Source organism: Sciurus vulgaris, assembly GCF_902686455.1.
Source record: "Sciurus vulgaris genome assembly, chromosome: 1".
NCBI lineage: Eukaryota > Metazoa > Chordata > Mammalia > Rodentia > Sciuridae > Sciurus > Sciurus vulgaris.
Genome location: NC_136461.1, coordinates 99,797,690 through 99,811,833, shown reverse-complemented (window position 1 = coordinate 99,811,833; position 14,144 = coordinate 99,797,690). Strand labels below are relative to the sequence as shown.

General features: G+C 40.4%; 1 protein-coding gene across 1 annotated transcript; it reads right to left on the bottom strand.

Annotated features, from left to right (window-relative positions):
- Positions 1 to 9,605: 9,605 nt before the first annotated feature.
- LOC306654812 (olfactory receptor 11A1-like) lies at positions 9,606 to 10,556 on the bottom strand (the record flags this gene model as incomplete). The annotated part of the gene is made up of 1 exon (XM_079128703.1): positions 9,606 to 10,556. The coding sequence occupies one exon, from the start codon at positions 10,554 to 10,556 to the stop codon at positions 9,606 to 9,608; it is 951 nt and encodes a 316-aa protein (XP_078984829.1).
- Between the last annotated feature and the right edge of the window lie 3,588 nt (positions 10,557 to 14,144).

Sequence of the window (14,144 nt, the reverse complement as noted above, 5' to 3'; positions counted from 1 at the left end):
CGCGCACGCACGCACATGGCTTTGATCAAGGAACAATTTTTCAGTATAACAACACTTTAGGAAATGCTTTTACAAACTCTCCTCTCCAGAGCTGGAATAACTTCTCCTTACTCAGGGCTGTAACCACCTCACAGGTCCTAAAGTGGAGGTGCTGAGGAGAGGCTTCTTGGTGGGCTCACATTTCTAAGTCATCTCACCCATTCTGATGGTTGAAATGGTTAGCTCTCTCTTCTAAAGATTCACAGATCTTTAGAACATTCACAGATGTGTACAACTCAATATTTCAGTTAAGCTCCACATACATGTACTTAGATGTCTCTGAGGCACTTCAAATCTAGTGTTCAAATGCAGTTCAGTAAACTCAGCCCCCACCCTCCAGCCTGCTTCTCCCTGAGGGTCCACCACCTCAGAAAAGTTTAACTAGCCTTTCAGTTGCCTAAGACAGAAACCAGTTGTCCTCGTAAGTCACTCTCTCGCTCACCATCTTCTATCAACCACCAAGTTCTGTAAAACATACCCTTGCCTAATTATTTCCAGAGCAGGTCCTTCTCTCCAATCCCACAGACATTACAGGAGCCCTCATCTCTCACCTGGGTTACAGGACCCCAGCCTCCTTTGAGACATTTTGGGTATTTCCTCACTCTGCCCCTACGAGGAGAGGCTTCTAAAATGTAAATTTAATCATGTCACTCATCAGCTTAAAACTCTTAGCTATGCAGATACTGTGGCACACGCCTGTGATCCTAGGGGCTCGGGAAGCTGAGACAGGAGGATCACAAGTTCAAAGCCAATCTCAGCAATTTAGCAAGACCCTGTCTCAAAACAAAAAATAAAAAGGGCTGAGATGTGGATCAGTGGTAGAGAGCCGCTGGGTTCAATCCCTGGTACCAACATGAAAACCAAACAAAAACAAAAAAACCTCTCTCAGCTGGTCATTCTTTTCCCATCTTACCCCAAGACCTGCCACACAGGGTAACACTGGATCTTCATTCCTTCGTGTTGTTTGAACAAATCAGCCTAGTACTTCTTTCCTTCTCCACTTCTCCCTTTCTTCCTGTCTCTTTTTCTCTGCCTAGAAGATATCCTCTCACTTCTTCACCCAAATATTTCCTCCTCATCCCCCTTCGTTCCTCTAGAAAGCCCTCCACACAGGACCGGGCACACCTGCTACATGTCCACCTTGCCCACTTCCCTGCCAGGTTCTGCCTTACTCCATCTGGTGAATGCTCTTGCTCACCATGGTACTTTCACTAACCAGCATTGTGTCTGGCACACAGGAGCTGCTCTAAAATATTTTAATATCTTCAGGAGATGTGAGGCCTAGAAGGTAGGGCCCAAGATTTGAGCAGGAGAAGACAGTAGGAAGAAGAAAGAGATAAGTGGGAGGAGCATCCCATGGAGGGGATACTGGTTGTTAAAGGGGTATCTTAGAAATACCAAAAAGAACATTTCAAGACAATAGTTGTTCATAGTTAAATTGGAGGTACATTTTAATGGAGAGATTTTCCTTTGATGTGCCTCTCTCCACCACCCACTGGGAAAGGCTGATCTTAATGCTTGAAGACCAGAGGTGGCTGTGGCCTGGAGTTTGGGTGGGGTGGAAAGCTGTATACCCACTAATACCCAAATGTGTGAGATTTCATTGGGAGATGATGTTATTCTCTCCATCAATGTTTACAATCTATTTGGAGGAATAAGAACAACAAAAAAATGGAGAATAAGACAATGTTGTTGTATAAGCTAGAAGAATGCTCAGAAACTTTGAAAAAATTAAATTAGAGTGTGTCTGTCATCCCAACCTATCAGAAGGTTGAGGGTTGGAGACCAGCCTGGACAACATAGTAAGATCCCATCTCAAAAAAATTTTTAAAAATACACTGAATTATAAAGAAGACTTGTTAGATTCATGGTTTGGTCCCTTCAATGCATGATTTATTGATTACAGATGATCATGGAACCTGGGACTTTAGGAGACTTGAACTTGGTTAAAGAGTGAGCCTACAAATTATTTATCCTTCACTATTAATATTACCACCAAAATGTGTCCTGAAGGGACAAAGCCTCATGTGATCATGTTAAAATCATTGACCTTTTTTAGTCTTCTAGGTGAATGAGTCCTTTTATTGAAAAACAGTTGGTACAAAAATAAGAGGAAAATAGATAGAACTCCCAAGCTTATTTTAGCAAGTCACACAGGCAAGCAAAGATACTAGAGTTTAGAAGTAATAAATACCTGTGCAAGATTAGAAGCTTCAAACAGAAGAATAAATTTAATTTATAGCATATTGGATTTTTGCTTATGGATCCTAAAGTTAAAGATTTGAAGAGAATACAATAGAACATCATTTTTAGATGCCCTTCAGCAGATGAATGAATAAAGAAAATGTGGTATATATATACATGATGGAATATTACTCAGCCTTAAAGAAGAATGAAATTCTGGCATTTGCTGGTAAATGGATGGAGTTAAAGAATATCATGCTAAGTGAAATAAGCCAAACCCAAAAAAACAAAGGCCAAATGTTTTCTATGATTATGCAAAAGCTAATAATAAGGGGTAGGAGGATAGGGAAGAATAAAGTTACTTTTTAGTAGGTAGAGTGGAGTGAAGGGAGGGGATGGGGCATGGAGGAAGAAATGATAGTAGAGTGAAACAGACATCATTACCTCATGTACATGTACGACTGCATGACCGATGTGATCCTGTAATATGTATAATCAAAAAAATGAGAGATTGTACTACACTACATATGATCTATCAAAATGTATTAATGCATTCTACTGTCATGTACAACTAATTAGAACAAATAAAATAATTAAATTTTTTTAAATAAAAAAGAAAACTGCATATAATTTTGCTATATTGTTACATCTTATACAACATAAGTTTAAAAAATTCCAACATTTTGGCTTTATACCATCTGAATATGTCCATAATTTCAAAAAATTCATATTGAGAAATGAATTAAAATCTGGGTTTCAGAAATTGGGTATATATCATCAAAACCCATAATATCCATCGGTTCTAAGTCAAGTATGTATGATGTATCACAGACATTACATAAAAACTGTGGCAGGATGCATATGGGACAATGTTGCCAGCAAGAGGCCACTGTAAGTACAAACTTACATCCATATCACGTTGCATCCAAGTCCCAAAGGGAAGACAGTATCTGGTTAGTTAGTAGAGTCATGATTTAAAAAAAAAAAATAAGTCTACAGAAGAGAAACACTGAATTATGGAACTTAGAAATAGGAGTAGGATGTAATGGAAATAACAGAGGGTTGAAAACTAGAAGGCATTCACAAAAAAACTTTGAGAAAGTCTTTTAGCATCCTTGAGCCTTAGTTTCTTCATCTGTACCATGGAGATAATTTCTACTTTACAGACAAAATGAGGACCAAATTAAGAAGTACATGGAAGAGTTTTGCAAAGTTCAAAATACAATATGGCATTAGTTACTTTTCCTCAGTATATTCCTTGGAAAACACCTGTCCTGTCTTCTTTATTTTTTCCAATTTGGAGCTTTACCTAAAGTGTTTAAGAGACTAGTCCCTAACTCAGCTATAAAGGAAATAAGCAGATATAACAACCCTCCGCTCACTCAGTGTTTAGAGGAACAGGCAGGCCCAAAAGGATGCACAAGAAATGATTCCTTTATGCCTTAGACTATGGATTTCAGCATGAAAGTTATGACTCCCTCTTACGAAGGTCCCGTCTTTTTTGATCTCAAGCAAGTGTGGATGGATTGTAAGAAACCACCAAGCCTTTATAACAGTGTAGCCCATACAGGGTTTCATGCTTTCTTGCCTGAACTCAGAAAAGCAGTGACAGATCTCTCAAACACAGCTACTCCCTCTGATGACAGCGGTAGCTATATGATCTCTTCCCATCCCCACACCACCACCCAGTAGGGTCTATACATCTATACGTCTACCCATCAATCACCAAAGGACTTCACAACACTGAGACAATAATCAGGGACTTAAGAATCATCAAGTAGCATTCTCTTTTCTTGTCATCTTAAGGGATCTGACTGTCTGTGGATGATAAGAGGCTTCTTTTAAAGGCTAACCCATGCCTGAGCCTTAAAGCTCAGATAAGTCAGTGTTGCTAATGCTAATTGGGGGCATCCAGTGCCCACAAGGACAGGCATCCTTGATAAGTTAGGTCAAGTCACTGGCAAATGTTGCCTTGAAACAACTTGTGTAAGAGAAGTAAGTCAAAGAATTCAGGAGGCTTAAAAATTGCAGTCCTAATTCTGTGTTTTGGCTATTGTGAATAGTGCTGCACTAAACAAGGGAGTGTTGGTATCTCTTTGGAATATTGATTCCATTTCCTTTGGATTCATACTCAGAGGTGAAATAGATAGATCAGATGTTCATTCTAATTTTAGTTTCTTGAGAAACCTAACCTCCACACTGTTATCCATAGTGACTATACTAATTTACATGTACACCAACATGTATAAGAGTTCCCTTTTCTCCACATCCTCTCTAGAATTTATTTTGGGCTTCTTTTTTTTTTTTTTACAAAATAGTCATTCTGACTAAAGTGAGATGATATCTCATTATGACTTTGATTTGCATTTCCCTGAAGACTGGTGATGTTGAACTTCTTTTCATATGCCTATTTGCCATTTGTATATCTTATGCTGAGAAATGTCTATTCAGATCATTTGCCCATTTCTTAAATCAGATTAAAAAAGAACTTTGGAGTTCCTTACATATCTTGCCTATCAATCCCTTGTCAGATAGTTTGCAAACATTTTCTCCTAGTCTTCAGGTTATCTCTTAACTCTGTTGATTATTTCCTTTGCTGTGCAAAATATTCTTACTTTGATAAAGTTCTATTTGCCTATTTTTTATTCCGTTGCCTGTGTTTGTAGGGTCTTATCCCCCCAAAAGCATCTTAGCCTATACCAATGTCTTGAAGTGTTTCCCCTACATTTTCTTTTAGTAGTTGCATAGTCTACATTTAGGTGTTTGATCCATTTTGAATTGACTTTTGTATATGACTTTTTCCTCTGCGTATAGATAGCCAGTTTTCCCAACACCATTTATTGAAGAGATTGTCCTTTTTCCAATCAACCCATTCGCTGATGATTTCTGATCTCCATCTGCAGATGAATGGATAAAGAAAATGTGATATATACACAATTAGGCATTATTCAGTCATAAAATGAAAATGAAATCCTATCACTTGCAGCAACATGGATGGTATAGGGGACATTATGTTAAGTGAAACAAGCCAGACACAGGAAGGCGAGGACTGCATGTTTTCAGTCAAATGTGGAAGTTTAAAAAGTTGATCTCACAGAAGAAAAGAGTAGAATCATGACTATTACAGGCTACAGAGGGTTGATGGAATAGAGAGAGATTGGATACTGGGTCCCAAAACACAGATAGGACAGAAACGTTCTAGTGTTGTACAGCAGAAGAGGGTGACTATAATTCATGACGACTTCTTATATATTTTGTAAAGAACTAGAATGATGTTTGTGAGCTTTCAACACAAAGGTTGGTAAATGTTTAAGGAGACAGAAATGCTAACTGCCCTTATTTGATCAGGACATGTATACATGTATCTAATTACCACACTGTGCCCTGTAAATGTGCATAATTATTATGTGCTAATTAAAAGTAATTTTTAAAAATGACAGTGCAGCAGCCGTGACACAGCATCATCTACAAAGACTGGCCATCCCAGCTGGCCTTCTCCAAATACTCTCTCCTATTCTCATCTCAGCCAGATTACACCTACTGTCCTTGACCTTAAGTCACACATGAATTCCATGTTTTGTATATTTTTTTCCAGCAAAGAAATAGGGAAGCAATAAAAAAAGAAGGGTCTGGGGAAAACATATATGTACATGTTTGTGTGTGTGTGTGTGTATCTATATATAGAGATATACACACATACAAGCGCAGAAGTCTTTATTCAAATAAAGTTTTAAATGGAACAGCAATAAATAAGATAGATAAAAGCAGAACTGCTTAGGGTACGCAGGGGTGGGACTCAGAGACTGCTTATCCTTCTTCATTTTTTGGTGCCTTCTTAGGTGCCTTTGCCCAACTCTAAGGATAGAAACCCTCAGATACAGGTGGTAAGACGTCTGGGTTCTTTAACTAGGGTTTGGGGTTTACTGCCAGTTATGAGACCAAGAATATGGTTCATCCAGTTCTACAGCCCTTACTGACTCAGAAGGAGCTCCCAAGCATCATGTTTCATTTTTATGTCTCAATGGAAATAGGAAGCCAGTTCTACCCAGCATCTTCCCTTCCCTATTTGAAAGGCTGGGAGTTGTGGCTTCCTGTAGAAGGAATAATGGGGAAATATTTCCCCAGATGACAGTGGTTTGCTCACCACAAAACCCCTGAGGCTTCATGACCTGATTCCAGGCTATGACCTTGTAGGAAGTGCACCATGGGGCTCAGGGCTAATAGGGACATTAAAGGATGTGATACACTATTGTTATGATGTGGATATGAGGTGTCCCCCCAAAGCTCCTATTAATTCAGGAAAATTCAGAGGTGAAATGATTGAACTATGAGAGCTGTAACCTTATTGTCTATCCTGGTTTAAATGACTGGGTGGTAACTGTGGGCCGGTGGAGCATGACTGGAGGAGAAAGGTCACTGGAGATGTACCCTGAAAGGCTCGTTCTTCCTGCAGCCCCTTCCTCGTCTCTCTCTCTCTCTCCCTCTCTCTCTCTCTCTCTCTCTCTCTCTCGCCCTCTCTCTCTCGCTCTCGCTCCCTCTCTTTCTCTTTCTCCTTCCTTGCTGCTTTGAGGAGAGCAGCTTCCTCTGCTCCTTACCCCTTGATGTGTTGCCTTACAAACCTGAACCCAAAACAATGGAGTTGCCCATTTAGAGACTGATACCTCTGAAACTGTGAACCCCAAACAAAAGTTTCTTCCTCTGAGGTTTTCTGGTCAGGTAGTTTATTTACAGAAATGCAAAAGCTGACTAAAATAACAAAACAACTATACACTTTCCCTGCCAAATGTCTCAAAAGGTGATCCCAGCAGCAGTTGTGGTATTTACAAAAGGACTTCCTCATGTATCCCTGGGCAAGAAAAGAAGTCACTGAGCTGTGCTGGTGAGGTATTGGATGTATAGGTCTGGGTCAGAGACAGAGGTGCTGAATTCTAGCCTTAGTTCTACAGTTACCCAGGGAAAGTCTACCCAGTCCTCTAAGAGCCCACTTTCCTATCTGCGAGAGAACATCAACAAGGTGATCCATATGTTCTTCCCAGTTCTTGACAATTTTGAGCTTTTATTGCTTTATAAAATCAAAACTGAATTCCTACCAGATAATAGTTTTGACTAGGCTTTGGTGTGGACGATAGAACCTGGAAGAAGAGTTACTAGAGCTCTTCATCCACTGAGCTCTCCTCATAACCAGCAAGTGCAGTGTACATTCTCACTGAGCATCAGTGTGAGATGGCACTGCATTTCCTTCTTCACAGATAAAGGAAGGCTAAGATTAGTGAGTTTAGTAATTTACCCAAAGCCAAACTGTTTGAACTCAAAATTTGCCCAAGATACAAAAGCCTGCTCTCTTATCTAGCCATCAAACTTCCCCCAAAGCTCATCTGACATTGTCACTTGCTGCAGATGAGCCACCTGTGGATAACTGAAAGCCAGTAACATTTGCTTTCACCCTAAGATAATCTCAACAATATTCTCCTAGTTTACAGGATGTACAAGGAGAGGATGATTTTCTCTTCATAATGTAAAGCCTAAGTATATTTTCAGACAGTACCACATGTGCTGCTCCCCAGCTAGGGTTTTGACTAACCTCCATGAATGCTGAACATAATCTCTTTGTATGATTCAAAAGGAGAAAAGTTTTAGGCAAGCGATAACCCTGTTCTCAGCACCAGGGAAGCATAACTTGCAGAAACCCGACAAAGAGGCAGACAACAATCCAGTGTGCAATGCTGACCATGGCTTTTCCACTCTGAAGTCAGTTCAGCTCTCTGGAATTTAAAAGATCTAAGAGCAAACTCATGCCACCCACCTTATGCCTTTCTACTGAAATCAGGAAGGGAAGTAAACCCAAAGAGCCTGGCAGAAACCCTGGCAAGAGGAGATGGCACTCAATAAATGTGAAGCTCTAACTTACAATTGAGTTTACCCCTGTGGTGACAGGAGATATAGTGCCAGAGGTGTTGTCATGAGTCCTTTGCTCGATTCATTTTCTCGTTTCTCATTTTTCATTTTCCAGCTTCTAAGTTCAGGAGTGGAAAGGATTAGAAAATACTTTTCCTAGGCCAAATCTACTCCCAAAAAAGGGACTAAAGCTCCACCTTCTTGATTTAAAGTTAGATATTTTATAATTATTTTCTAAAACAAATTTATTTTTTAGAGAAGTTGTAGGTTCACAGCAAAACTGAACAGAAAGTGCAGAATTTCCCACATGTCCCCTTCCCCTACACACACAACCTTCCCACTATATGATCCCACACCTGAGTGGAGGGGCAATTGTTATGACCAGTGAGTCTGCAGTGACACATCGTTAGCAGCCAAGTTCAAGTAGGGTTTACCCTTGTCACTGTACATTCTGTGGACTTGGAAAAAATGTTTAATGACACGTGTTTACCCTCATTATATCCTACAGAGTAGTTTCACTGCCCTAAAATTCCTCTGTGCTCTGCTTATTCATCCCTCCCTCCCTGCTTACACCTGGTAAATATTGTTTTATGGGCTCCACAGTTTTTCCTTTTGCAGAATGTCATATAGTTGGACTCCTACAGTATGGAGCTTTCCAGCCTGGCTGCTTTCACTTAGCGATGTGCATTTAAGGGCTCTCTGTGTTTTTTCATGTCTCGATAATTCATTTCTTTTTAGCCTTAAATAATATTTCATTGTTTGAATTACCACAGTTTATCCATTCACCTACTGAAGGACATCTTGTTTGCTTTCAAGTTTTGGCAACTATGAATAATGCATAGACATCTGTGTATGTTTTTTTTTTAATAGAAGTGTTTTCAGCTAATTTGGGTAAATAACAAAAAGCATGTTTGCTAAATCATATTGTAAAACTATGTTTAGTTTTATGAGAAAATTCAAGACTGTCTTTCAAAGTGATGTACTGTCTTACATGCCCATCAGCAATGAATTAGAATTCCTGTTGTTCCACATCCTCACCAGCATTTACTATTGTAAGTGTTTTGGATTTTGGCCATTGTAATGGGTACACAGTAGTCATCTTATTATTTTCAATTTTGAATCACAAGTGTACTTTTATATTTGTAGTTTTACATTTGTTAGTTAACATTTTGCTTCTTCCAAGATTTTGAGTTCAATGAGAAAAGGGAATTCCTCTGTTTTTGTCCATAATTTTATAATTTATGTCCCCACAGTGCATTGGATATAGCAGCCTTGATATATTTGAATGAATGAGTGGAGTGCCTTATCAGTTCCTTTTGAGTATGAACTTTTGCACAAGAATCCAAGGATACTAGAGATGATGGAGCAGAGTCCAACCTGCTTAGATCATTAGCTGAGACACTAGTTCACCCAAGAGTATCAGAACTCAGTCATGTTCACAGCCATCCTCAGAGGTATCTGGCCATCCGATATAGCTCCTTTCTGCATCATATGAGTAAACTAGACTTCTTTCTCAAGCACTTCTTCAGAGCTTCATGGATGTCTCTGTTTCTCAGGCTGTAGATGATGGGGTTGGACATGGGTGTCAGGATGGTATAAAGCAGAGAGAACCCTTTGCGCAAGAGTTGGGAAGAGCTGGTTGAGGGCACAAGGTAAGTGGCAATCAGTGTTCCATAAAACACCGTGACCACAATGATGTGGGAAGAGCAGGTGGAGAAGGCCTTTCTCCGGCCTGAACCTGATGGGATTCTTAGGATAGAAGCAAGTATGCAGGAGTAGGAAGCGGTGATGAGGAGAAAAGGGACCAGAGTCACTGCAGAAGAGGTAGCAAAGGCAATGGTCTCAGTCAGTGAGGTGTCCATGCAGGAAAGATGGACCAGTGGGGTAAAGTCACAAAAGAAGTGATCAATCTCATTAGGTCCACAGAATGTTAGTCTACACAGCAGGACCATGGTGACTGATGTGAGGAGGAAGCAGCAGATCCAAGAACCAGCAGCCAACCTGATGCAGAGGGGGCCAGTCATGAGGACAGTGTAGCGGAGAGGTTGGCAGATGGCCAGGTAGCGGTCATAGGACATCACAGCAAGCAAGAGGCACTCTGTAGCAGCCAAGGATCCAAAGAAGTAGAACTGTGCCAGACATCCAGCCACAGAGATAGTCTTCTGTTCAGATATGATAATCAGCAACATCTTAGGGACAATGTTAGAGGTGTACCAGATCTCCAGAAAGGACAAATTCACCAGGAAGAAGTACATGGGGGTGTGGAGGGGATGGTTGAACAAAACAAGGAGGACAATGAGGATGTTTCCAGAAATAGTTAAGATGTAGAAAACTAAAAACATCACAAAGAGGGAAATATTTAGGTGCAGGATGGAAGAGAATCCTCGAAGCACAAATTCCACTATCACTGTTTGGTTTTCCCAAGGCGGGATTACCATATCTCTGCTTCCCTAGAAGCAGAATACCCAGCAATGAAACACACAAAATGTAGAAGTTTCTAGCTTACCTAGAGAACATGGACAAGAACTGTTTTTTATTCCTCACCCAGGTTTTTATTCAAGTGAAGAGAGATCATCTTTTTGTTTCCAGACCTAAAATGGGAAATGAAAGTATCTGCAGTAATAACCTGGGACTTCAGTGGCCTCCTCTTCTCCTCTCTGTGTCTTCATTTTGTTAGAACCAATGTCAGTCTTTGGGGAAGGCAGAAACAGAGGAAGAGAAAGAGGACTGCAAAGGGGAGGGAGAACAAAGAAAAGGAAGGAGAATCACCCACTGGTTCTTCCTGAGTGTACTGTCATGGTCCAAGGAGTTCCAGAAAGGAAGGAAGATCTAAATGGGAAGTGAGACAGAGAAGAAGAGGAGGAGGAGCACCTCTGTAGGGTTTTCAAACTCTCAGAGAAGATCTAGAGAGCCAAGGACCCAAGGCACTGTTGACCTTCAGGGAAATTAGTTGTTGTCGAATCAATTTTATTTTCTCTCTTTTTCAACCACTTAATGAGTTGGGAGTTAATTTTCTTACTTCTGTCCTGGTCTCCATGGTACTATCAAAAGAAAATCCTGCTAGTATGGGGTTTGAGATTCTCTGATACTAAGGTCAATGCACATAGAGGTGTTACCCAGGGCAGGAATGTTTTCTCTCATCTTTTATTTGCTTATTTTTTGTGGTCCTGGAGATTGAACCCAGGGGCACTCTACCAATGAGTTACATCAGCAGCTGAGACAGGGTCTTGCTACGTTGCCCAGGCTGCCTTTGAACTTGTGATCCTCCTGCCTCAGCCTCCCTAGTAGTTGAGATTACAGGTGTGCACCAGCAAGCCTGGCTCTCACAGTTTTAAATAGACAAAATCAGACTCATTAAAAAGACTTTAATCTAAAGTTCCTCCATTCTTCTATGAGGGAGGGGGGTATAAAAATAGTGGAATGAGATAGACATAATTACCCTATGTACAATATGATTACACGAATGGTATGAATCTACATCATGCACAACCATAGAAATGAAAAGATGTACCCCATTTGTGTACAATGAATCAAAATGCAGTCTGTAAAAAATTTTTAAAAATTTAAAAAGACTTTAAGGCTGCAGCAAATGGGAAATAAAGATTCAGAATCAGGTGGCCTAAAGTAGTACGTATAATCAACCATGATTATAAGATAGCCTTGGGTTCTTTTGAATGAGTTAAAGAATCCAAGGTCTCCTCTTCAGTTCCATCTTGGTGAAAGTTCAGGGAATATAAGAGAAATTGCCTCCAAAATACTATGGAAGTCACAGATAGGATCTGAGGCTTTATTATTCTTAACCCCTAGGACTATGCTGGCACCTCCTTACGGAGGGACTAAAAGGCTGAGAGAAGTAAGATGAGAAGAGAAAACCTACATACAGGCACAAAAGGTATGAGTGTAACAGAGGTATTTACCATAAGTAGAAAGAGAGCCCTAAACAAAGATAGGGATTCTGCTTTATGGGTCCAACTTTGACCCATTTAGTTTACCTTCTTTGACACACAGTTTGTCATCTGTAAAATGGGATGCAGGGTTGAATATAAACTTAAAATGTGCCTAACATGTGCAAAAATCATATAAATGAACAGTTTGGGCTGTCACTGAGTACTCAGGGCTACAGGCATAATTTACCACAGAATTCCCCTTACTTTGAAGGAGACATTAGCACCAAATACCAATCTCCTTTGCAATATTCTTTGCCCATGTAATTGTGTGAGTAATTAAGCTGTCCCTGCCACCTTTTATCACACTGACAGCATTTTTACAATACACTAATTCCATTTTAAAACTGATCCAGGCCGGGCACAGAGGCGCATGTCTGTAATCCCAGAGGCTCAGTAGGCTGAGGGAGGAGGATGCGAGTTCAAAGTCAGCCTCAGCAATTTAGCAAGGCTCTAAGCAACTTAACAAGAACTTATCTCTAAATAAAATATAAAAAAGAACTGGGGATATGGCACTGATCCAGTGTCCTAGGGACCAGGCTATGGAGTACTAGTTCCAACTTTCCAGGTGCCCAAAGGATACCCAGCAACGGTGATTCCAGCCCTGACTCATTAAGGGGCACATGGAAAAGGTGCAAAGGGAGGACTTCTCTCCACTCCCTGTGAAGCACAAATAGTGACCAGAGAACTCAGAGAGAGAGCTCCAGTTACGAAGGAACACATCCAGCTGACTGAATGCTGCTGCTGCTGTTAATAAGGATGCTGTGACTACCCCAAGTACTCTTCTAAGTTCTAAAAACACGGGACTCATATAATCATTATGTGGTGAGTATTCTTGTAATGCTCACTTAACAGATGCAGGCACACTTTATATGGAGGCACAGAGACCTTAAATGATCATCAGCTAGAAAATAACAGAGATGAGATTCAGACTCACTTCTGGATCTCATGCAACTAACCACTAACATTGCGTCTCCTGGGACCTGGTTGCAAAGACTAGTTTGCCTCATCTCACAGAGGTAGGAAGAGAAAATTTCATCCCAATCTGCTACTTTTATATTCTTCACAATCTTTTTCTTTTCATTTTCATTTTCATTTATTTATTTATTTATTTATTTATTTATTATTTATTTATTTATTATTTATTTATTATGTATTGGGTGTTTTACCACTGACTCACATTCTATCCTTTTTATTTCTTTTTATTTTAGTTTTTGAGACAGGGTCTTCCTAAGCTACTGAGGGTCTCAGTTGCTGAGCCTGGCCTAGAACTAGAAATCCTTCTGCCTCAGCCTCCCAAAATTCTAGGATTACAGGCATGTGACACCATGTCCAGCTTTCTTCCTAAGAGTCTTTAAAATCAAGTTAATCTATCACATTAAACATTGTAAGAACTCTTTTGGAGAATGCGCAGGGAATTGGCCCTTCCTCTCCGCCAGGCAATTTCATGCTCCTGCAGGTCTTCTTCACCCTTTGGATGCAGCACAGGGAGCTACTATGTAGAAAGGAAAGTCAGGTGCAAAGTGGGAGAGACCTGACCAGAAAGACAGTGAAGCCTAATGAAGAGCACAGTTTCCAAAACTAAACAGGCTAGATTCAAATCCCTACTCAACCACAAAGATGTCTGGGCAAGAGCAAGCGTGACAACCTTTAAGGGAAGAGATACTCTGTTCTTTCCAGGTCTAGGTAGACATGGCTCTCAAGAGCAACAGAAAGGTCTGTAATACTGACCTCCCTACCCCACCAAACAGCCACTATCTTTTCCCTTATCTCTTTAGGAGAAGTGAGGAAATTATAAAAGGATATTGTTCAAAAAGCTAGAGGGTGGCTTCTTATAATGTGGTATCTGCAAGTCCAGCAAATTATACAATATGTCTGCAAATCATGCTGACACAGGATAGAGATCAGAGAAAGTGCTCAGTATGTGGTCCTGCTTTTCCCTCCTTTACTCTTCTCATTTTCTTCTCCCTCTCCTCTCTTCTTCATCTCTTTCTCTTTCACTCCTTCCTTCCCTCCCAGTTTTGCCCAGTACAGTTAGTGCTATTTGGAGAAGGCAGCTCCTCCCCTTCACTGGAGATGTTC